Consider the following 25,002-nt stretch of genomic DNA (forward strand, 5'->3'; position numbering starts at 1 on the left):
CAGTTATTATTTCAAATTAGCAAATTCTCAGTTTTGTTTTTAAAATTTTCCTTCTTCCCTCAAAAGAACCCTTCTAGCCACTAAAAAATGGGGGAAAGATCATATGATCAGTTTTGAGAGTTCTCTTGCTCCTTCTGAGCGTCCAGGAACGCTGGCCACACCTCCTGCGTGGGCTGGTTACTGCTGCAGACATGAAAAGGCAGGCTTGCATGGGGAGACACAAAGCGTGCCAAGCCTTGTTCAAGTCCTGTTTCCTGTCCCATTGTTCTAAGAGTGAGGGAAGGGTTTCATATTAAATACTTAAACTAGCTAAATTAAGCCAGAGACATCTGAAACACGATTTCTTTTTTTTCTGGATTTCTGGCTCCCTGGCAGAAGTCAAGCAAATGTTTTCCAGCTCTAATATTTTCTTCTAGAGTTTAGCTCTGATGTTTTCATGAAGTAAAAACAGTCTGAAAGGGAAATATTTTCTCAACTTAAAATACTTTCAAAGTGGGGGGGGGTGGCTTAATCAGTTTTTTTTTAATTTTTAAAAATTTTATTTGTTTATTTTTAAAAGTTTTTGTGCGGGAAGTAATTAGGTTTATCTATTTATTTATGACTTTTGGTAGAAATACCAGGGATAGAACCTGGGACCTCATGCGTGTTATGCTTGTACTCTTACCACTGAGCTATGTACCCTTCCCCCTTAATCAGTTTTTAAATTGATTACAGAAAGAGTTTGATTTTATTTTTTATATGCTTGTTTACACATATTGGAGAGAAAAGGTGAAAAGATCTTATTTTAAAGGTGTATTGTTTCTGTTGTATTTGTAGATATACTTTTGTAGCTAGCTTTTCTCACTTAATATATCACAAACACTTGACAACAATCATTAAATATTCATAGTATATCATGATCTTGATGGCTGAATAATATTTTATCCTAAGGGCATGCCGTTTCCTATTGTTTCACACTTGTTTTCAACTATCTCTTGCTCTAAAAAGTTTAACACCGAAATGTAACTTTAGGGTTTGTCTGCTTTTGCAGTTGTGCCCCTCACAACTAAAATGGTGTAATTTATCAAATTAATTGGAAAAAAGAGAAGGAAACTCATTTGTCTCAATAGATAGCAGGAACTCATCTAATGAAATATAAAGATCAAATCTAGATTTAAACTTAAAGAAAAAATACAACAGGTTTCTATTTTCTTAACATGGTAAATGTGATATAATTAAAACTAAGAGCCAGTGTTATACATACAAAAGGGAACTTTGGAAAGAAAAAATTACAAAGGTGGCCCCAGTCATTACTTAGGTTTAAAATAATACCACAAATGTTGATGAAAGTCTACCATTTTTCGTTGATTGTAAGATTCACATTTTTTTTTCACGTTTTATCATCTTTGATGGCAGGATATGCTTTACAGTTGATGGTATGTCATAGTTGGCAGCGTTTTTTCTTTCTTGATATATAAAAAATAAGGGTTTGTCTTACAGTTAATGGCATTTTAGATTTGATGAAATATCGTATTATGAAAAGGCAATAAAAGCAATAGGGAAAGAATACCACTTTCAGTACTTGACACAATTGTATACAAAGACAACCAACCAAAATGTTCTTATGGGATATATTTTAAAAACATTTTGGAATCTCCAAATTCACAGAAGTGGAAATATTTGTAAAATCTTTTCTCTTTTTCCTGAGTGAATTACATTTCATCCACGAAGTTCTTAGGCATTATCTCCATATACTATAAGTTAACATCCTTTTCAGTTTTCACTAAAATTTTTTCTCTCACACAGAAGCTATTTTTTTTCTCACAAAATAAGTAATTTGTTTTGGTTTTTAACCGCTTTGTCCTTTGCATACATGATTGCTCATGGTGAAGTAGAGCTGTATGAGATGTGTCTGCTGAGCTTGGACCAGGTTCCCTTGCTAGCCAAGCCCTCATTCCAGCAAAACACACCAACTTCACAGTAGCAAAACCGCAGCTTACATCTCATGAACCTTTGTGATGCTCTCAGATTAAACTTCAAAGCTAAATATGTGAAAGCCAGAAACTGTGGCAAATGAGTTGTAGCACATCTGATGAAACAAAGTCAAATGCATCATTAGTGAGAGGAAATTATCTTATTGTATGCTGATTGAGAATATTACACTCAGGTCTGGATCTAGCACCTTAAGTCAAATTAGATTATTTTCAGATAACAAGCAAGCTCCTGAAGGACCTTGGGGAAAATCTGAAGATTTAGTCTGATTCAGAGGAGACGTGATAACCGGTTTCAGATATCTGAAGGTGGATCATTATTGTTAGGCTTTATCTCTAGGACTAGGTAGGACCAAGGAGAAGAAGTGCTAAGGGAATATAAAGAGGGACTCGCTAGTGAGAACTGGCCAAGGTCCCGGGGCTTGTGAGGGCCCCCACAGTGTGTTTATTTAAGCAGAAGTTAAATGGTAAATTGCAGTATTAGAAAGGAGAGTCAAACATGGGATGAGTTGAACTCAGTAAGCTTTAAAGTTCTGTCCAGTCCTGTTGCTGTGCAATTCTAGGAGAAGTTTAGAGAGAAAAACTGACCTTTTTTTTTTTTTTAAAGTACAGTCAATTAGAATGTGTCAGTCTCTGGTGTACAGCACAATGTCCCAGTCTTGCATATATATACTTATATTCATTTTCATATTTTTTTCCATTAAAGGTTATTACAGGATACTGAATGTAGTTTCCTGTGCTATACAAAAGAAACTTTTTTAACTTAGCTTCCAGTTGGATACACTTCAGCTATCTGAATTATTAATCAGCTTATTTAGTACTTACATTGTGATCAGTACTGTTTGGGGTGTGGTTGAAAAATGCAGAAATATCATTTGTGGGGAGCAGGGAGTGCAGAAGCAACTACAGGAAGCAGGACCCAACCCTTAGCTAGGAAGGAGATTATAGATGGCTTTGTGAGCCTAGAAGGGGCAAAGCACTGTTCTGTTGGAAAGACTGTTAATGAATTAGTTTACTGAATGTTACTCATTTGACAGAACTTATTTGGTGTTCCTTATTAAGTTGGGTCATTTGGTTTTCTTTGTAAAAAGAAAATTTTAAAGCAAATTACAATCCCAGAGAACAAAGTTATTCTGAACAGTAAGTTTTATTTGCTTCCAAAATAATCCCCCTCCCATGACAAAGAGAAAGCTTGATTCCTGTCAGTTATGATGCAGAATGGCCACGCTAGGTACATTGGGCTTGTTGGATAAATAGTTCTTGAGTTGGTTCTTCTGTAAATAAACCCTCCCCCCGTACCCGAGAGATGGGAGACCACCTAGAAAACTTTACCCTTTACCCATCATGGTCCTGATATGACAACTGGTCTTATTAGGTGACCGACAGTGGAGGCACAAAAATCAGGTATCAAGGAACATTCAGTACCAGGTCGGCTTTTCTGGGAGGGGTTGTGTGAGGGACCTGTGTCAGTTGAATCTGGAGCACCATGTGATATACACATTCTGCTATATGTTATAATTTGAATAGCTTATAATAATTTAAACTAATACAGTGAGTATCTCCCCTAAGATCTTATTATCCTTTTTTGAGAAATTACGCTGTTTGGTTACAAAGAAGTGGTGAAAAAGGAAATATTTGGTAACAGAAACTAGAATAAAGGTATAAAGGCAATTTCTAATTCATTGTTGTTTTCCAAGGTCAGTTTTTGAGAACTTACGGTCTAGTGCCAATAGAAGCATGTTACAATACAGAATGCTCCCCGGCTAGTCCATGAAAATCTCTTCACCCTGTGATACATATTGAGTATGTCACTTAGGTCATTATTCAGTTCCCCCTGACTACCACATAGGAAGTGTGAGTAAATACATTCAGGCTTACAGATCAGGAATAGTTTACCCTGGCAGAGGAAGTGGCAGTGGCTCTGGATTTCTTCACGTGGTGGGATTTGGATTGGAGGGGAATTGCAGACCCTTTGCAGTTCTCCCAGTGTTCTGAGCTGGGAAGACTAGCGGATAGGGTGAGGAACAGTTGTCTCCTATTACACTATGTACAGACTCCACATTTGTCGGGGAGTACCTGTGCTGTGTTTAAGAACTGTGATGCTTTCACTCATGCCCCTTTCTGGTTTCATTTTTGAATACTATTTTCCACGAAGCTATCATTGAAATTAGATGATCTTTCTAGGAGAGGAAGAGCTATGTAGATTCTGAAAAAAGTATGTGTCCATGAGATACAATAGTACTGTGAAATGAATTTTGATTTTTTTGGTGGGGGGAGGTATTTTCAGTGATTGGCTGTTTGAAGAATACCTATGTAATAACCTCTTAAAAATATTTTGGGCAATAAGATAAAAATAGACACCTTAAAAATCACTTTCTCTGTTGTTGGGTGGGGGCATCACTTGTAAGGTCCACACAAGTCCTTCTGTATACTCTCTGGATCGACTAGTTGCCGGATTTCGAACACGAAGTCAGATGCTGCTGGGTCACATAGAAGAACAAGATGAAGTCCTCCACTGCCAGTTTTCTGATAACAGTGATGATGAAGAATCAAAAAGCCAAGAGAAATCTGAAATTAGGTATGTTCACATAGGCTGATTTAATAGACAGAATTACATGATACAATAAATATATGCAGATGTGGGTTTTTTTTATTAAAGTGTATCTCTTCTGTTTGATGTAAGAGTAGGTTGTTTTGCTACATGAACTTTGAACTAATGTGTTATGAAACCAGTGTTTGAATACAAGTCATCTAGTCTAATGATTGTAAGATAATTTTATGGTGGTTGGATTTTAATTTTCAGAGGGAATGCTTTTAGATTTCCTCATTCTGCTGCCACAGTGGCAAGAAACATGATGAATTTTCCACTGGGCCCATCATGGTGGGGGGGCATCTTTTTATTTTGTGGAATATTAGTAAATTCTGTTTATTTTATGTAATTCATAATTTAAAAAATAATTTGGGAGGAAACTAATTTGAGGGCAGGTTAAAAACCATTAACATACAAGTTACCTTTGATCCTGATCTTTTTTTTTTTTTTAAGACATGGAAGTCACTCCCATTGGATTCAAAAGCCAGGCTCTGTTTGTTCTCTTGTTGAATTGAATGATATGCAGGATCAAACACAAAAGTCAAGATTGGAGAATGAAGGTACACAGACTTTCTCAAGTAATTTAGATATAATGTTTATAAGACACTTCTCTTTTCCTTCAGGCAATAATTGAAGAAGCATCCAGGAACTCACAAAGGTGGGAACTTAGGAGTATTTCCTGCCTTTTCCTTTATAGTCCCTGCTCTACCTCTGATTTTTTTGTCCTTTTTTACTCCTTAATAAAGTTTTTCCACCAGTCAGTTCTGGCTAGAGATATAGGCTAAATCTCTCAGCATGGGGATTTTATATTCAGACCTCAGTTGATATGCATTGTACTCTTGACTACTTTAAAATACATGTTCAGTAATTTACTATGTGTTACTGCCTCACTGGCACACGTGCCTACCGTTAGTGATGTATCTGGCGTTAGAGCCAACTTAGTCTACTCAGTGCTCACAGTGTTCACAACAGACGAGAATTTTTATGCATCAAAAACAGCATTAAAAATATTTGTTGCAGAAATTATAGTACGACATTTTAGCTCATTCTCTTGGATATGAGTGGTCAAAACACAAAGAGTAAGAGTACAGAGAGTATAGAGGACATGAGAAATCAATCGTACACTGTAAAAATAGCATCTTTCCTAGAGCTTATGCGTGTACTATTAACAAAAAATTGACTCTATGTCACAAATGAAACTGAAATAAAATTTAAAAATATATAAATAGTGTAGATAAATGCTACCCAAATAGCCATCCTCCAACTGTTTGTCACTGGGCTACAGCCAGGTAAGAAACTTATGTCAGAATGTAAATCAGTGCACCAGCCCCCTCACTGAGGAAGTCTTGCTACAAAAAACGTCAGCTGAACTAAAACAGTGACATAGTTGATTTATGTTCTGGTGCAAGACAGTAACAATGTGAGACCACACTCTGAGTAGCCTGGCGTAGACTACCTTCTCTGATTGCAGTAAAACCACAAGTTAACAGGAAAAAGAATTCAAAATTCTACCCATCTGAAAATCTTACACCTTTCTTAAATAACTCAGGGTAAGAAAATGTCAAATTGCAGAATATCAAAGGGCCATGAAAAACTGTGTATCAGAATCTAGAGGTTATGAGTAGAGCATGCATATATTTTAAGGAAAGGAAAACTCACTGTAAGCTGGAAAACTAAAATCCCAAGTGCCATGTATTTTTTCTTTTCTTTTTCTGTTTGTCCCTTCCTCTGTTACCACTAGGATGCTTCTGTGTCTCCTTTTCTTTTTTAACTCTAAATCTGTTGAATATTTATTGCTCAGCTTCATTTTTTTTATTTTAAAGATTTAAAAATTGAATGTCTCCAGGAGAGTCAAGAGTTGAATTTGCAAAAATTAAAGAATTCAGAACTCATACTTACTGAAGCTAAACAAAAAATGAGAGAACTTACAATTAACATCAAGATGAAGGAAGATCTGATTAAAGAATTAATTAAAACAGGTAATAGTATCCTGTGAACCAGCTCATATGAGAAAGAAAAGCTTCTAAATTTGCTTCTGATGTTGTAACATTTACTCAAGTTTTTCACACTCAGTTTTATCCACTGTAGCTTGGAATTTGGTATAACAAAGGATACTCTAAAGCCAATGTGTGGAAGTTAGTCATCAAAATAACTCTGTTATATTTGATTTTGCCTGTGAATTGTTGTAACCAGTGTGAAGTCTGTGTTGCCCTGGAACTCTATGGCACTTAATGTTTTTTGCCACTTTTATAAGAACCATTATACTAGACATCTGGGAATAAGTTGGAGAGTTTTTCTAACTCATTTTAGTAAATACTTGTTTTAAATTATTTGTCTTTATTTTCTTGGATAGCTTATTTTTAACATGAATGATAAACTTGGAATTTTAAATGGATAATACATTTAAAATAATTTTTATTTCTCTAATGTTTTAAGGATTGATCCTTGAGAGCTATTCTCTTAAGTGAGCCAAACTTTCAGTTCATTCCCTTAGTTTCAAATTCTGCCAGGCTGGGCATATGTACGCAATCCTCAACTACATTAGGTTTGCCCTAAAAATGCACACCTCAAGCTTTTGGGTTTTCTCTCCACTAATATACTTCAAGTGTGAGCCTTGACTACTTTGAAATTCACTAAAAAATTGAAGGAATAAGACACACTAGCATTTCTTTCCCCCAGTTCCAATGAAAAACAACTCCATGGTCACATCTGGGGGAACTGAAGGCAATACTGTTTTCCTCTTCTTCAAGCCCAAAGCTATAATCACACTCAAACCTCCCAAATTGTGGGTCCCAAATCCTCTGCCAGCAAAGAGAAACCTGCCTCCCCACCCCACCCCCTTTCCTGCAAGCTTGCTTTCTGGCCGTGGCTCCTCCTTTCTCAGTCTCCTCACCCCAGCTGCTGTCCAAAGCATCATCCCTCCTCGTTCCGGTGATGGATGCGCTGTGCATCATCGCAGCTCCAGTTATCCCAGTTGTTTGGTTTTGAGCGTTCTCCTTTCTCGTAGGCAAGATCATGCCAGTAAACCTCTGTAGGGGTATTCAGGGGTTTATATAGCCTCTCCATCCCCATGATTCCAGAGGACTGCCCGTGGAAGTTGAGGATGTTTACCCCCCTAGAATAAATGATTTTCTTTCAGATAGATTATCCTTCCGTGGGCTGTCTCACTAAACAAGCACACTTTTGTAGCCACCCATCCTGGTTGCTTTAAAATAGAGGATACCTGAACTTCCACAGAGAATGTCTTTCTTGCTCATTAGAACCAAGGGAAGTTTGGAACTTTCCTAAAGACCCTTAGAGGTGGTGGTTAGCTAAAGGGCCAATATATGCTTATTTTTCAATGCCTTCTCAGTGAAGACTTCCCCGAACAGCAGCTACTTCAGCCAGCGTTAAAGTGACAAGTGTACTGTTTCCTCTGTTTTAATACGTATTTTTCACACTTCAATATCTGAAATCAGGATGCATCTTACTACAGTCAGTGGCATTTTAGCATTTTATCACAGTGTAATTGGCACTGTATTTTTTTTTCTTACTGGCTCATAAAATATATAATACTGATGTGTTGATCAATTTATGGGGTCTTAGATTCATTAAAATACAGTAGTCATACGTATTTTAAAGTTAGTCATAGAATTGTAGAGTGAGAAGACAACTTATGATGCATTTAGTTTAATAATTCCTTTTATTAAAAAATTAAGAGATTTTCAGTACAGCAGCATAACAACCGGCCCCTGTGGTTATTCATCCCATGGGCTCTAAACTCTTACTTCCCACTGCTGTGAGTTTGCTGGTCTAGTTGACTATTCGGAACAAATCAAAACGAAGTTTTTAAGGTCAGTAGCTGGGCTTAGAATGAAGAGAAACAGAAACATCTATATTCCATTTTTCTCTATGTTCTAAATATTCATAAGAAAAGCATTTAAAAAGAATTCATCTTTAACAAGTTCAAATGAAATGAAAAAGGAGAGGGACTGGGTATTGATTAAAGGATTCTTGAGACACACAACAATCAGATGTAATGTGGACCTTGTTTGGATCATGATTAGAATAGACTAGTTGCAAAAGACATTTTGAGACAATGGGGAAGTCTGAATAGGGACTGGTGAGTATTAACACTGCTAGGTGTGATGATGACTTTTTGGTTATTTCCATATTCTTTGTAGATACTTATTGAAGTATATATAAGTGATGATATGACATCTGGGATTGCTTTACAGTTTTTAAGCAAGTTAAAACAAAAGAAAAAAGGCATAGATAATGCAACTGTGGCAAAATCTTGATAACTCTCGAATCTGAGTGATGGCAGTTCATTATGTTTCTTTCTTACTTTTGATATGTTGAAAATTTTTGATAACAGTTTAAAAAAAAAGAATTCAGAGACAGATTATGGGTAGGACACCAAAGTGTAGTAAGCAGAGGCCAGTAACCCCGAATATTCTTTTTAACTAGAATTTGATGCTAGCAAAGCTAAATTGCAAACTAGAAGATCAGAATGCCACAAAACATGAAAGATGAACCAGGGAGAAGACTGAATGGCTCCAAATGGGGACAATCATTAAGGAATTAATTATTAAGAGGCCAGGTGGCAAGTTGTGTTTGATGGGGATGGGAGAGGACAGCTGGGTTTCTAATGCTATGCCTTATGTAGTTACCCTTCCCAGCTCTTTAAGAGTAGGGCAATTTTACGTTTTCAATGTTTTACTTAGTTTTTTTAAACATAATTTATAATTATTGTTACTGTAATTATTATGAAGGTAATGATGCCAAGTCTGTAAGCAAACAGTATTCTCTGAAAGTAACAAAACTTGAGCAAGAAGCAGAACAAGCAAAAGTGGAATTAACTGAAACAGAAAAGCAGCTACAGGAACTGGAAAACAGAGATCTTTCTGATATTGCTTTGAAGGTAAAATTACAGAAGGAGTTTCGTAAAAAGATGGATGCCGCAAAGCTGAAAGTCCAGGTAATTTAAAAAATGTAGTTGAGAAAACTTATTTAAGGCTTCCTGCTTTTGAGGATTCTTGTACCTAATTAGGAAAGAAGTAGGATTCAGTTCTTACTAGCAAGAGGAACTGGATGGCAGGGTTTCTTTTCCAGTGTGCTTTTATGTAATTGGATTTATATAATTTCAGTCTGGGCAGTATATTTCTTCATCCAAGAAATATACTAATCTTTTTATCAAAAACTACGTGGTGAGAAATAAAGATAACCACAGAAATAGTGTCCTTTTCTGAAGGATAAAAGATGAATGATTAAATAATACAGATAAAACACTTGGCACGTGTATAGCACTTGGTTGACATTCAGCAAATGATGACTATTTCAGACAGTTTTCTGAAATCATAACTGCTCAATTTAAGAAAAGTCAATAACTTTGAGTACTACAGCTTATTCTTAATTCTTAAATGCTGGACTTTGCTATAATCTCAGAAATACAATGAATTTGCTAGAAGGCCTTTTCCATTTCTTTTGATTCGTTATCTTTTCCTTTCATGTTCTCACTGTAGGTAGAAGGAATGGTAGTTAACCCATTCAGAGCATTGATTGTATTTTTGAAACTGTGCCACAGTTGTTTTCTTTCAACAAGATAAGTGTTTGCTGCACACCTCCTGTGTGCCAGGTCCAATACTAGGTGGAGATGCAGAAGTGAACACATTCGAAGAGCTCCTCCTTCTGGGGTTTTTAATGCCATCTCAAACATCTGGACATCTCTATTAAATTTTTTTTACCTAAGTAGCCTCTCAAGTCAACACCAAGTTAAAATAATGTGACAGCACTTTCCACTTTCCTTCAGGATACGTATTTTCACTTAGCAATTCACCTCAGAGGGTCTTAGGATCAGTTCTTTTTCACTTCTTGACCCTTTAAATTCAGGCTGGAATGTCGAACAAAATACTCATTTTAACAAAACATTAGTAAAACAATACAGTTAAGACTTTTCTTTTGTGTTTATTATGAAATTTTATTTAGAATTTCATGGGTTTATATCCTAGCTTCAGTTCTATCAAGAATAAATTAAAATCTAGGCAAAATGCCTCCCTGTGCCATTGAATGAGAAGTTTGTTTATTTGATGGATATGAGAGATGCAGTTTTTCATTTTGAAATATTCCGTATGATCCCAGGTCCTACAGAAGAAGCAACAAAATAGTAAGAAATTGGCATCGCTTTCGATCCAAAATGAGAAACGTGCTAATGAACTAGAGCAGAATGTAGATCACATGAAATATCAAAAGGTACAGCTGCAAAAAAGACTTCGAGAAGAAAACGAAAAAAGGAAACAACTGGATGCAGAAATTAAGCGGGATCAACAAAAAATCAAAGTAATATTGTCATACTTTCCTGCTAAGCATAATATGAAATGTTCAACGGCTCAGAGGTAACGAAGCCAAGGTCTTGATTCAGTTGGCTTGCGAGGTGTCTTACCTTGGCCTGTCCTTGGCTGCTGTCCTCATTCACTGTAAAGCTTTGTTGATCTACATAGTAAAAGCTATTTATTGAATTCTGAGTACTGTCTTGAAGGCTGTGACTACACAAAAGAAAGTACAGTGATAATTTCTCTTACGAGGACCTTAACTTTAGTTGAGGCTATCGAAAACATAAATATATAAAGCTGGCTTTCTAAAAAGTCATGAACATTTGAATAGGATTTCCCATTTTCAAAGTGCTTTGACATGCAGTGTCCCTGTGGCGGCATCGGAAGAAGTACAAGGTAAAATGGTACCCATTTCTTCTGTGGTGAGCACAAGAGTGGTCAGACCAGCACGCCCAGCAGTTGTGTAGAATGAATTGGGCTGGGGAGGAACTAGTGGTGTCAGCCCGAGCTCTGGAGCCAAGCTAGCGTGTATTCAAACCCCAGCTCTGTCAGTTCCTGGCTAGATCATTTATTGAGAAAATCACTTACCCTCTTTGCATCTTTCTGTTTATTTTTATCTAAAATGGTCTTAATCATACTTGCCTCACCAGGGCTCTTTTGAAGAAGAGGATCATCATGATTATAACAACAATAACAAACACTTAACTAGCACTGTGGACCAGACTCTGTTTTATTGAAATGTTAAGCCCAACCCAAGGCATGGAACATAACTGAAGATTTCCTAGATTTTTAACTTTGGAATATAATATATTCTCAGACCTTAAAAAAATGACAGAATTTAGCGATGGAAGGAGGCTTAAAAAGAAATTAAGCCAAGTTACTGATTCCTTTTTTTTTTAAATAGCTTTACTGAGATATACTTCATATACCATGCAATTCACCCATGTAAAGTGAACAATTTAATGGGTTTTGGTTTATAACATTATTAATTTTTGTAAATTATGTAATATATATATGACATGAAATTTACCATTTTAACTATGTTGAAGTGTACGGTTCAGTGTCATTCATTACATTCCCAATGTTGTGCAACCATCACCACTATTTCGAAAACTTTTTTGTTACTCTTCACAGACACTCTATAACCATTAAGCAATAACTCCCTTTCCCCTTCCCCCGCCTACCCCGGCCCCTGGTAACCTCTAATCTACTTCTGTCTTTATGAATTTGCATATTCTAGATATTTCATAAAAGTGGAATCATGCAATATTTGTCCTGTCTGGGTTATTTCATTTAGCATGTTTTCAAGGTTCAGCCGTGTTGTAGTGTGTATCAGAACTTCATTTGTTTTTATAGCTGAGTAATACTCCATTGCATGTTTATGCCACATTTTGTTTATCCATTTTATATGTTGATAGACCCTTGGATTGTTTCCACCTTTTGGCTATTGTGAATAATACTGTGGCAAATATTGGCATACGAGTAACTGATCAAGTCCCTGCTTTCAATTCCAAAGGAATTGAAATACCTAAGAGTGGGATTCTTGGGTCCTATGGTAATTCTATATTTAGCTTTTTGAGACACCACCAACTGTTTTCAATAGTGGCAGCACCATTTTACATTCCTATCAGTGATGTAGTAGGGTTCTGATTTCTCCACATCTTCACCAACACTTGTTTTTTTTTTTCTTTTTTTATTATAGTCATCCAAGTATGTGTGAAGTGGAATCTCATTCTGGTTTCAATTTGCTTTTTTCTAAAGACTAAGGATGTTGAGCATCTTTTCATGTACTCATTGGCCATTTGTATATCTTCTTTGGCGAAATATCTATTCATTGTTTACTTTTTAATTGGATTGTCTTTTTGCTGTTGAGTTGTAGGAGTTTGTCATATATTCTGGACATTAAACTTTTATCAGATACATGACTTAGAAAAAGTTTTTTCCCATTCTGTGGGTTATCTTTAAATTTTCTTAAATATTATTAATTTATGCACCCAAGACTTAAATTTTCATGAAGTAATTTATCTATTTTTCCTTTTGTTGCTTGTGCTTTTAATGTCATATCTAAGAATCCATTTCCAAATCTAAGGTCACAAAGATATACCCCTAGGTTTTCTTCTGGAGTTTTGTGGTTGTAGCTCTTATATTTAAGTTGTTGGTCCATTTTGAGTTATTTTTTTGTATATGGTGTGAGGTAGGAGCCAAACTTCATTCTTTTGTAGAAATCCAGTTGCTTCAGCACTATCTGTTAAAAAAACTGTTCTGTCTCCATTAAATGTACTTGGTACCCATGTCAAAGTCATTTGGCTATAGATTCATGGATTTGTTGCTAAACTCTCAGTTCTATTCCATTTGTCTGTATATCTGTCCTTATGCCAGTAGCACACTTTTAATTACTGTAGCTGTGCAGTAGGTTTTGAAGTTAGGAAGTAAGTCCTCCAGTTTTGTTCTTCTTTTTCAAGATTGTTTTGACCATTTGAGGACCCTTACAATTCCATATGAATTTAAGGATCAGCTTTTCCATTTCTGCAAAAAAGGCCATTGGAATTTTGATATGGATTGCGTTGACCGTGTAGATCTCTTAGGGTACTACTGACATCATGGGAATGTTAAGTTTTCCTATGTATGAGCGTGGGGTATCTTTTCATTTATTTAAATCTTCTTTAATTTCTTTCAGCATTGTTTTACAATTTTTAGTGTACTAGTCTTTTATCTCCTTGGACAAATTCATTCCCAGATATTTTATTCTTTTAGATGTTGTTGTAAATGGAATTGCTTTCTTAATTTCCTTGAGTTACTCATTCTTAATAGTAATAATAATCATTATGGAAGTAAATAACATTATTTATCTTTAGTCAGTACCATGCTAAGCACTTATAATGCTTTATTTATTATTTTCTCCTGTATTTTTAACTTTTCCTTTTTTCCTAGATTCTTTCTTTAAACATCTTAGATTTTTCTCCTCCTAACGCTTTTCTCCTTCAGCCTTACACTTCTCTCTTCTCCCCTTTATAACCAAACTTCTTGGAAAAGTTTACTACATTTGATTCTGTTTCCTTTGCTTTCATTCATACCCTTATCCTCTCCAGTGTGGTTTCTGGGTCCTGGCTGTACCATTCACTTCAAAGCTCTTGAGAAGTTCGCTAGTGCTCTCTCTGTCACTAAAGTCCTTAACACCTCAGCTGCATCCAGCATAGTTTCCACTCCCTCCATCTTGAAGTATTTTCCCCTTTGCTTTTGTGAAATTATACTTGCCTTGTTTTTTCCTACTGACTGCCTGTTCTTTGTCTTTGCTAGCTTCTCCTACACTGTCATTCCTTTACCTACGGGAATTACTCAAGGCTCTTACCTATGCTCTCTTACCTTCTATACTCTGTCCTGGGTGACTTCATCTTTTCCATGACTGCAGTTAAAGTCTGACAGCTCCCAGATTTAATCCCAGATTTTCCCTTTGACCTGTGGATTCATGTACCCAACCACTGACATCTTCATTAGGTTGTCTTCTAGATGAATTCAAGATCTTCCTTATCTCCCCACTATTCCGCCTCTCTGCTCCCTTCATGGGAGCAATGCATTTACATGACAGTTCAATCCATTCAGTTCAGAAAGCTAGAGATTTAGCAGTCATCCTTGACTCTGTCCTCTTCCTCATTACCCACATCCAATGAATTACTAAGTCCTATAGATTGTATCTTCTAAGTATCTTGAATCTGTTCAATTCTTGTTTCACTGCCCACAACCTTGTCTCTTTGTTATAGTCCTTCCAGTGTGAGGATCAAGGCTGCCTGTCAGTCTTTTGGTCTTTGGGTCTAAACTCCTCATCTCTCATGAATCATGGCTTAAACCAGCAAGACATAGATAGCACTCTCTAAATCCGTTTAGGGAAAAGAAAAAACTCTTTTGATCAGAGTGCATAGTCTGCTGAAATGCACCTCTGCCTGTAACTTTAACTTTTTACATCTTTATCTGGGCAGCTTTGTTCCTTCTAGGAAAATGTACCCGTTCTAGGGAATTGTATCCATTCAAGGGAGAGAATGAGTATTCCAGAGAAAGGAACAGTCTGCCCCAAAGATATACTGAAGTTTCCACTACTTCATGCAAAAACTAGAAAACTTGCTCAGAATCCTAAAGGACATCTTATCCTTTCTAACAGTCCATTTTCTCCTTGACTAAACCATTTCCAGAGAATTCTATGATTTCTGCATAGGTTCTTCTTAGAGCAGCAGTTCTAAACTGAAGTCCACGGATGAGCTATAAAGAAAAAGTATGAGAATCCATGAAATTGTGGGTAATAGCATGATCTTGGATTTTCTAGTTCTCTAAGCACCAATTTACTCATCTATAAAGTGGGGTTTATAATGGTATTGTCTCAATAGGATTGCTGTGAGGATTAAGTGGGATAATTAAATAGATGTAAAAAGGCTAGCACAGTGCCTGGTAGACAGTTACTTTAATATTAAGATAAAGGCAGTAATACCTAGAGCAACAAGCAGAAGAGGGGATTAAACCAAATGTAGTATACTTTTAAAGCATTTGTGGAAGAATAGGAATAGTAGGGCATCAGCTCCAAGTATAGGATGCCTTTGTTTCAACATCCTGAAATTGCTGTGTATGACAGGGACTAAGACTGTGTTCTTTATGATACCCTCCCACCCTACCCGGCCCAATCCATGTCAGGGTAATTGCTGGAAATGTGGTCGGAACCAACCAGATGTCCAGTCTTTTCAAGCCTTATTCTGATAGTTTAAACAAATTCCTTAAACAATTCTCAGTTCTCTTGAATACGACTGCTCAGTTTTTTGGCCTCTTCCTCCATGTGCTTCTCTAATATAAGAGTCCAGTGTGTGTGATGTTCTGGCATGTAGTTTTTATTGCATCGTATGGAGTTAAGCTGGTCCTTGGATATGACTGGCGGGAATCTGCTCTCTCTCATCCTCCTTTCCCTGCTGGCTCCTGACGATAAAGCCTAGGGCTTATAGTTTATAACTTAGTCTCGCTTTCAACTTAGAGCGTGGAGGTGCTTTGGCTTCAGCTCATCTCCTAAAGGCATTGTAAATCCCTCTCGAGAGAACTAGGTCTCCCATCTAGCTTGCTAGCCCAGTGGCCTGCCCTTACCTTCAGTCTGGGAGTCACTTTCCCATGATAACCAACCCTTATTGGTTCTCAACTCAGAATCCTCATCACCAAAGGCTGAGGAGTCCAGTTAGTGTCTCCTGATCATACTTCTCTGTTCTTTCAGCGAGGCTGGGCAGACCCATGTGGGTATGGGGCCTCTGCACTGCAGTCTTCATTCTCTCCTTCTGCCCTCAGTGATACCTTTACTTATCATCCCCTTTCTGGACCAAGACTCTGAGAGAGAAAAGTTGGGATGTGCATCCGTTACTGTCTCTTTTCTTCTTCCCACCATTCCCAGGGCTGGAAAATGGTTGGCTTTGCTTTTACTTCCTTTGTATCAGTACTTCTGAAGTGACCTATGGAGAAGGTACAGTTTTCATTTTATTATTAATTTGTCACAGCCCATATTTTTGTAAAATAAGAACTAGTAGAAAAATGAAATAAAAAATTAAAATACACAATAGAAGTCCATCTTTTAATGGTTAGATTCAACAGACATAAAATTATTCTGTTAAGTTGTTATAAAAGTTTCTAAACACTTTGAATTTCTGTACTTACCCATCATGGACCAGTACAAGTAGCAATGCAGACCAGCCCATTTTGAATTCATGCCCTCCTTCCTGATTCCTGCTAAGCTGTGGTGCTGGACAGTAGCATTGTCTCTAAACCCCAGGAGAGCACATGGGGCCTTTTCACTTGACTCTTTTAAGATGTGGATGGAAACTAAGGGAATTTGGAAACTACTATTCACAGGACCAAGATCTGTCTTGAAAGGCTGGCTAGTCTCATGATGTAAAATCTGATTTTTGAATGCCAGGATCTGAATATTACTTTTCTTTTTATATTTCTACTGTTATAAATTCTAATATCCCCATTGCAGATGGGTGCTCTGGGTGGACTATCTGAAGGTGACGAACTCAGAAAGGAAGAAGAGAAAGCAGGTTTAAACTTTTCAGACTCTTACCCCTGTTATGCTAATTTGTAAAACTGTCAGAGAAGGAAAAAAATACCTAGTTTTGTTAGTAAGTCTTGATTTTGGCTGTGAGACTTTATTGCTTCAGTGAGGGATTAAGATTATTTTCTTCTCAAATAGCCCCAACCTTCATTGACTCATTTTCTTTTCTTTTTGCAACCAAGAAAGTAAATGTTAAGAAAATGGTTATCTGCATAAATATTTAATGATAGCCATGTAGTAAAAACAATAAGGTGTTTTAAATTTCTGTTTTCTACAGGAACTACAGTTAAAAACAGAACAGAAAGAAGGTCTAAAACTGAAAGCTGAGGACCTTGATGCATTTAAGATGAGGAGAAAAGGCCCATTTGGAAGTTTAGACCAACTTCAGGTTTGTCAATTCTATTTAGTGTTTCCTGGTTTGTGTTCAATTTGATAATTGTCTAAGTAGAGGTAAAAAATGGTGGACTCTGAATAAAATCTTCAAACACTAGACTTTGCCACTTGACTGCAAAATTCTAGTATTTCACCTGAAACCTTTCTGTTATTAAAAAATTACTTTCTTATCCAGAAATGTGCTATATTCTTATTTCAGTAGAAATGGGCTTATTTGAATGTTGTGGAATATAAACATTAAACATTTATTTAATGTCAAGGCTGGTTTATCCCCCTGGAAACATTCATTTCTACAAATAAGAGCTCTCTATTTAAACATAACCAAATTGTATATGTGCCATATATAATATATTAAAAAGCTATCATTTTAGTGACACATTAAAAAAAATGAAATCCATAAACTAATATCAAAATTGAAAACTTTAATTTTATGTCAATTCAGAATGACAGTCTAGAAAAATTACTGCAATTAAAACTGTAATTACACTCAAATGCAAGTATGTCACCTTAATTCTGAAAATTTTATTTGCTCTCTCTTCTTAAACTTTATATATTACATTTTAATAGTAAAATTTAGGACATGGATGTATTCCCGGTTATTTTACTAGTGTATTTTAGAAATTGGTTAAAGAGCTCTCTCTAGAACAGTCCAAGCTGCTCGATGATAATGTTTCTGGCTGGAAAAGGGGTGTGAGGGAGTAGGAGAGGTAGGAATGCAAAGAATAGTGAGACCTGTTTTTCAAAATTAAGGATCTAAATTTTAAATGAAAACGATAATAGATTCTGCCGCTTGCACTGACTGTGTTGGGTTAAAAATAATACTGAAACACACAAAAAACTTCATGCTTTTTAACTGTGCAAAACAAAAACCCATTTTCCAGAATTGGACTCTAAACAAGAATACGAATATAAATCAATCAATGTGAATATCCAAAGAGTTCATAATAGGACATTGATTTGATATGAAGCCCCTTTATAAGAAGAAAGTATTTAAAATTGGAACTGTGTTGTAGGAATATTTACTATAAAAAGAGAAAAGACAAATTAAGAAATTTTAAGAAAACTTATATTAGTAAGATACAGTGAATTGCACTAATTATAACCTTTATTACTATTAAATGCAGGCAAATTCATTCATTTATTATTGTTTCCATAAAAACCCTATAATATGTTAGCGGACTCCTACCCATTCTTCAAAGCACAGCTAAAATGTTAACTACTCTGTGAGGCTGGCACTCATATTTCTTCCATTTCCCAAGCAGAACGAATCTCTCTCCATTTTTGCTTACATGGTACCTAGGAGTTAGCTGTTTACAGCATTTCTTATCAGCGATCGTAGTTTTGGGGGTTTCTCTCCTGTTGGAATGGAACTTACAAAAGATTTATTATTTATCTTTCAAACCCCACTCACAATCAAGACATGTTTGTAGACTATGTTTAAGTTAATTGCTAGACTTCATAGGGTCTCATGTGTGGAGTTTCTAAGGTATAGGTGGACATAACAAAACTAAAGCATTTTTATAGTTGCTCTAGGATATCTTTCCTGTTCTTGATAATTGTAGATACACTCTTTTAGGCTTCCATATTATCTGGATGTGCTGTTGTTTATAGGACCATACTATTTAGGTCTGGATGGAAGACTGCATAGCTCTGAACCTACTTTGTTGTGGCCAATTTGCTCTTTTTTTCTCATACATATTTAGTGTCTCATTGTCTTAATATAGATTTCTAGGAACCATTTTTATTAAGTTTGAGAAGAACTGGAAAATAGTACTATATTGAATTGTTCTACTATTTGTTATTTAGGTGACTTTGCTACATTACTGTTGTCCACAGTGCAGAGGGGTACTTGGTAGAGTTCATCTTGAATAGTCCTTCCATTCATATTTTTGTTTGTGCTTATTTCAATGGGTAGCCTTAACTCAAGAGAATACTAAGATGCTTGTTTTGGAAATCTTTCCAGCTCTATTTGTTTTATAATTATTTGATGTTAACAGGCGACACTGCAGAGTGGCTTTCCATGCTCCATCATCTATGCCTTCAACTACGTGTATTCATTTATTCACTTCATTGGTTAATTGATTGACTCAGGCAGTCATTGAGTCATTCATTTAACATTTCATTGAAGGCTAATCACGGGCCAGGCAGTAAAGCAGGCACTGGGGATAGAGAGGTGAAAAGCACAGTGCCTGCAGTCAGTCAGGGGGCTCAAGCAGGGGAGACAGACTGCAGAGCAACCGGCAGTGCTAGTGCTGTGACGGAGGTGTGCACCTCTCCAACAGGGAGAAGATTTCCAGCATGTTGTCTGTACTAACTGTCAATATATGTAAAGAAAACTGTCACCCTGAAAAATCCCAGACTCAAACATATTTGGGAAATAAATTTTAATTCCTTATAAAACAAACACAGAAAGATGTTAACTTAGAACCACATATTTTTTAACAGTTTTGGACAGACACCATTTTGTTATTCCTATTATTCATTTAAGGTCTTCTAGATAGTTTTTAAATGTTCATTTAAGGTCTTCTAGATAGTTTTTAAATGTTCATTTAAGGTGTTTTAGCCAATCTGAAATTATGTTATTACCATATAAATTTTACGGCAGAAGAAAAACAAATGATAACATTTCTTTGGAATTTTAATGTAGAAACTGGATAAGCAAAAGAAATGGTTAGATGAAGAAGTAGAGAAAGTTCTGAACCAACGCCAAGAATTAGAGATGCTGGAAGAAGACTTAAAGAAACGGGAGGCCATAGTTTCTAAGAAGGAGGCCCTGTTACAGGAGAAGAGTCACCTGGAAAATAAGAAGTTGCGATCTAGTCAGGTATGCTATTTAATGTGCTCTCTGATTCTGGTTTTAGCCATATAAACTAGAATTTTTTTCCTCTATGAAGTAAATCATACCCCTGTGAAGTTAGAAACCAAAAGAAAACTGCTGGTTTCCACTGTATTTTGCTTATTAGCACTTATTTAATAACCATTACAAAAATCTATTGCAATTTTGAAGTAAAATGTTCAATGTTCTGCCAAGTATGATTTATTATTAACTTTTTTGTGTTTTAAAAATCATTGTATAACAAATGTAACATAAAATTTACCATTTTGACCATTTTAAAGTATATAATGTATTAATACATTCACAATGAAATGAAGTACATCCATACAATGGAATATTATTCAGCAATAGAAAGAGAAGAAACACTGATACATGAGGCAACATGGATGAACCCTGAAAATGTTAAGTGGAAGAAGCTAGTCACAGTAGGCAATCCCACAGAGACAGAAAGTAGAATAGTGGTTACTCAGGACTGGGTGGGGGCTTGGCAAGGGAATGGAAAGACTGCTAGTGGGCATGGGTTTTTTGTTTGGGGCTGATGAAAATATTCCAGAATTATTTGTGGTGATAGTTGCACAACTCTGCAAATGTACTAAAAACCATTAAATTATACACTTTAAATAGGTGAATTGTATAGTATGTCAATTATATTTCAATAAAGCTATTACTCAAAAAAAACAACAACCTATAAACCCATAACGGGAAAAAACAGTAGGGGAGACAACAGAGGACAAAAGTTACCCAAAAATGTAAGATGGAAAGCAGATAGATGAGTGGTTACTGACACAGCAGAACAGAGGAAGCTGAAATCAAGTGCCTGCAAGAGGGACACCAATGAGAGCCAAGCCTTTAGCTGTACCTTTTTTTTTTTTAATAACAGCTTTACAAGAGATAATTCACATCGAACATGAAAAACACTAGGAATGAAGGGACCAAGATTTTCAGAAAGCAAAAGTTGAGGCATAAGGATGAAAACAGGGCATAGTCAGGAAACCATGCTTTTCTCACTCTGGGACTGGCTAGATGGTTTATTTTCGGAAGATTGAACGAGGCACAGCAGAGGGCTGGGGTAAGTCTAAATAATTTAAACAGGGAATAAGTGAAAGTTTACATATGAATCCTGAGATTCATTAGGGTTAGGTCCATTCCCTAACCCTTACTTGGATCCCAGAATGCTAGCAGCCAGATTTACACTTCCCAGCAGGACTTTGGTAGATTTTTCTGAAACAGTCCTGGAAAAAGGACCTTAAAAAACTTAAATTTGATTACACTTTTTGTAGAAAAAAACAAAACAAAACTAATATTTGGGAGCCCCCAACTAAGTGGCCAGATCCCAGATACCCTATTATGACACATCTTACTTACCACACAGCTTATCATCACTTTAATATCTGACTGTTAAGTATGATAGATATTTCAGGAATGTTACTAATATTAAAGACAGAGACCAAAACAAAAGGGAAAAAGGGAGCTCAGAGAAATCAGAGATAGAGCAAGGAGCTGAAAAAACTTCTTAAAAAACCTCAAGGTGGATGATGCTCTATCCATAAAACAAGAACTGCAAGTTACTAAAAACATGAACAAACTCTGGAAATTAAAAGAGTTGGAAGATATCCAACTCTTGTTGAGGAAATATCCCAGAAAGTAAATAAATAGAAACATGGAAGGAAAAAATTTTAATCAGCAGATATATCCAGAAAGTTCATCATCCAAGTAATGGGGATTCCAGAAAGATACAACAAAGAAAACAGGAGAAAAGGAGATTATCAAAGACTTAATACAAAAAATTTGCCAACAGTGAAGAGATGAGACTCTGGGTTGAAATAGCTCATCAAGGGCCCAGCAAAATGAGTGCCAAAAGCATATCATTGTGAAGTTGTGAGTACACGAAGGAAAAAAAAGGATCCTGAAAGCTTCCAGATAGAAAACACTAGCCACTTGTAAATCTCAAGAATCAGAATGGCACTGGACTTCTCAGAAGCCTTCTTCATTAGAAGTTAAAAGACCTGAAGCAGTCTTTAAAATCGTAAGGAAATTGTTTCCAATCAAGGATTCACTTTTTAGCCCAACTATCAAATCAAATGTGAAGGTAGAATAAGGACATTTTCAGGAGAAAATATTATCTACTACCTAGCCTGCCTCAGGAAACTGCCAGAAGATGTGCTCCTTAAAGAGGTGGGCATAACTATGGAAAAGGAAGACTCAGGATCCTAAAAATGTGATCTAACGTAGGAAATTTTAAAATAATGCCAAAGGTAGTCCAGAAACAGCTAATCTAGTTTGGAGCAGGAGGATGGAGACTCCAGGCAAAACATTTCCAGAAAAGAATGGAATGAGATTTCCTAATTTAAGTTTTGATCAATTGAAAAAATAATGTTGAAAGGAATTTAATAGTTCTGTTGGAGAAGAATTAGTTATAAGTTACCAAAAAAGTTGTTTCAGATGGAAATATGGTCATTTTATGCTATGTTCAGTTTTGAATAATGTTTACAAAGTCATGTAAACCGAATATTGATTTTACTAAAAACTGTAATTTAACTTATGTTTGGAGAATAGAGGGAGGGGAAGTATAGAAGAGGGGGCATAAGTGTGCTAAATCCTTATTTTCCATTAATAGACAGTCAGCAGACAATGTCTTAAATTGGTAATGTTATTTACAATAATGGACATAAACACCAGAAGAAATAGCTTAATAGGCTGAAGATGGTTGATTCTAGGGAGCAGGACTCAGGTGAAAGGAAGGCTGCTTTTTTAAAAAAATACTATATACGATGGTATATACTTATAATTACTTTGATGAAAAACTTTTTAAGATTATCTTAAAGTGGGTCATAATGAAGATCTCTATGTATCTAACTGGCCATCTCTATTAATCCAACAGAATGAAATAAGTGTAGAGACAAATTAAATGTTTAAACAACAAATGAAATGTCAACCTCTAGGAAATGTTAACATAATTAATTCTACCATGTAATAGGCCAAGGAAGAAAAATTTAATTTAGAAAATAGTAAAAAAGAAAAATACTGCATCTCAAAACCTGTGTTGTATAGTCCGGTCAAGTATGGCCAAGTACACTTGGTATTAAATTCATTGTTTGAATCTCCATTTTTTTTTTAAAAAAGGCATTCAACTCAAGATTTTAGAAAATGAAGCCCCTCCCCGCCAAAAATCCATGGGAGAAAACAATAATGTAGAAGCTAAAAATATATTCATGTAATTTTCTCTGTGTTTTTCCTAATTTATTTACAGCCTGGACTTCTAGTAACTGTCTTTGCCATGTCTGATTGGTTGTCTATTTTAGGCTTTAAACACAGACAGTTTGAAAATAGCAACTCGCCTGAACTTGTTGGACCAAGAGTTGTCTGAAAAGAATGTACAGCTCCAGAGCAGCACAGCTGAGGAGAAAATAAAGATTTCAGAACAAGTTCAAGCCCTCCAGAAAGAAAAGGATCAGCTGCAGAGACGAAGAGACAGCGTGGATGAGAAACTTAAAAATGGTAGCGTGTTATCACCGGAAGTAAGTCAGTATTCTTTGGAACTGGAGGTGCTGTATGATGGATCACTTGGATGATTCCCTCCATCCTTGTTACTTAAACATAAAAATGACAAATCTGGTCAACTTCGTTTCCTTGAGACTTTGTCAGATGTAATGAGTTTACCTGGCACCTGTTTGGCACCGTAAGTTCTCACGTGGAGGTCTGTGAACACGGCCTCTCCCTGGCACTGCCCAGGATTGGGAGACTAACCCTTCCCTTGAGTGTGACCTTTCTCAGCTGGGGTTTCTCATCTGAAATCACAGAACACAGAAAATGATTTGAGGGACTCTTTTTCTCATTTCTTCCAAAGAGGGGACCTACCTTCTCTCTGTGCATCTTTCTTGAATGGTATTAGGTAATTCATCACCTATAATGGATGCCTCCAGCATTATGGGTTAATTCTTCCGGAAAGTTCAGGAGCATGTTGAGCACATTTCACACTATGTCCCAGCCAAGTAGATGCATAAGATTCAAACCCCAATAAAAATATCTTTCAGTTGGAGTTTTCATTTAGGGGAGCATATGGCTTCTTTCACCTTTTTTTTTTTAAACTATGTGAAAGATGTTTCATTAATGGCTACAAATTGTCCCAGACTTTGTCTGCTTTAAAAATTTTACTTCAGTTGGCAGTAGTATTTATACCTTACTTTATCAGACAGAGATGAACTTTTGAGCCTGGATTTTCTCCTCAAATATTTATAGTTGATCTCCTGTCATTACCAAAGCAAGGGAAATTGCTAAGAGAAAAGTAAGAAGCTGGGAATCATGCACCTCACTGAATCTTGTGATTTAGACTGGGGCACGTGTAAGTAGTTAAGGGGTTTGGTTAAGAAGAACAGGGGAAAGGATTTCATGATATTAGATTATTGTTCATTGAGTTGATGAAAGGATTTAAAGACAGACTTGATTGGGGCCATGTGACATAAGGTTCCACTGCCCTGCTTTATAACTTAACTTGGGTAGCTTTGCAGAGGATCACAGAATCAGGTTGTCCTCCCGAGGTGGTTAAATCGGTGTCCCAGGCTTGCAGATTTGTAGGTCTCAGGGCCTAAGAAAAGCAAAACATATGAATATTTTAGGAATTCTTGCCCACCCAGGTCAGTTATTGGGTCCTGTGGGAGAAACAAAGTAGAAAACATTATGCTTCTCTTGAGAACTCATACTCCATCTGAGGAATAGAGACAGAAAGATGAGAAAACTCTAAACCTTGAAGAATATAAAAAAGCAACTTACAGGTAATGTAATAAAGCTATACTTAGTACATTATTTATACAAAGCAATGCAGTGATCATTTG

The 25,002-nt window shown here is 36.2% G+C and overlaps 1 protein-coding gene and 1 long non-coding RNA gene across 9 annotated transcripts in view; one reads left to right on the top strand and one right to left on the bottom strand.

The window, feature by feature from the left end:
- KIF27 (kinesin family member 27) overlaps positions 1 to 25,002 on the top strand; it is a 78,203-nt gene that overhangs the window by 27,227 nt on the left and 25,974 nt on the right. For 7 of the 8 annotated variants that reach the window (XR_012071845.1, XR_012071846.1, XM_072959205.1 and 4 more), the window contains 8 exons: positions 4,379 to 4,548; positions 5,014 to 5,120; positions 6,384 to 6,539; positions 9,315 to 9,520; positions 10,681 to 10,878; positions 17,219 to 17,329; positions 19,982 to 20,158; positions 23,473 to 23,688. Coding sequence is in view for 6 of the 8 variants with exons in the window: in XM_072959205.1 (XP_072815306.1) it covers positions 4,379 to 4,548; positions 5,014 to 5,120; positions 6,384 to 6,539; positions 9,315 to 9,520; positions 10,681 to 10,878; positions 17,219 to 17,329; positions 19,982 to 20,158; positions 23,473 to 23,688 (1,341 nt within the window). In the remaining 2 variants the exon portion in view is untranslated. Of the gene's footprint in view, positions 1 to 4,378; positions 4,549 to 5,013; positions 5,121 to 6,383; positions 6,540 to 9,314; positions 9,521 to 10,680; positions 10,935 to 16,866; positions 16,928 to 17,218; positions 17,330 to 19,981; positions 20,159 to 23,472; positions 23,689 to 25,002 lie in introns of all 8 variants that reach the window. The other variant, XM_072959209.1, reaches the window with a different exon arrangement.
- On the bottom strand, positions 15,719 to 23,954 carry LOC140695974 (uncharacterized). The gene is made up of 2 exons (XR_012071847.1): positions 23,831 to 23,954; positions 15,719 to 16,342 (listed from the first exon to the last, which is right to left on the bottom strand). It is a non-coding gene; the product is annotated as an uncharacterized lncRNA (long non-coding RNA).

The sequence above is a fragment of the Vicugna pacos genome, chromosome 4 (genome assembly GCF_048564905.1).
Source record: "Vicugna pacos chromosome 4, VicPac4, whole genome shotgun sequence".
In the NCBI taxonomy this organism is placed as follows: domain Eukaryota; kingdom Metazoa; phylum Chordata; class Mammalia; order Artiodactyla; family Camelidae; genus Vicugna; species Vicugna pacos.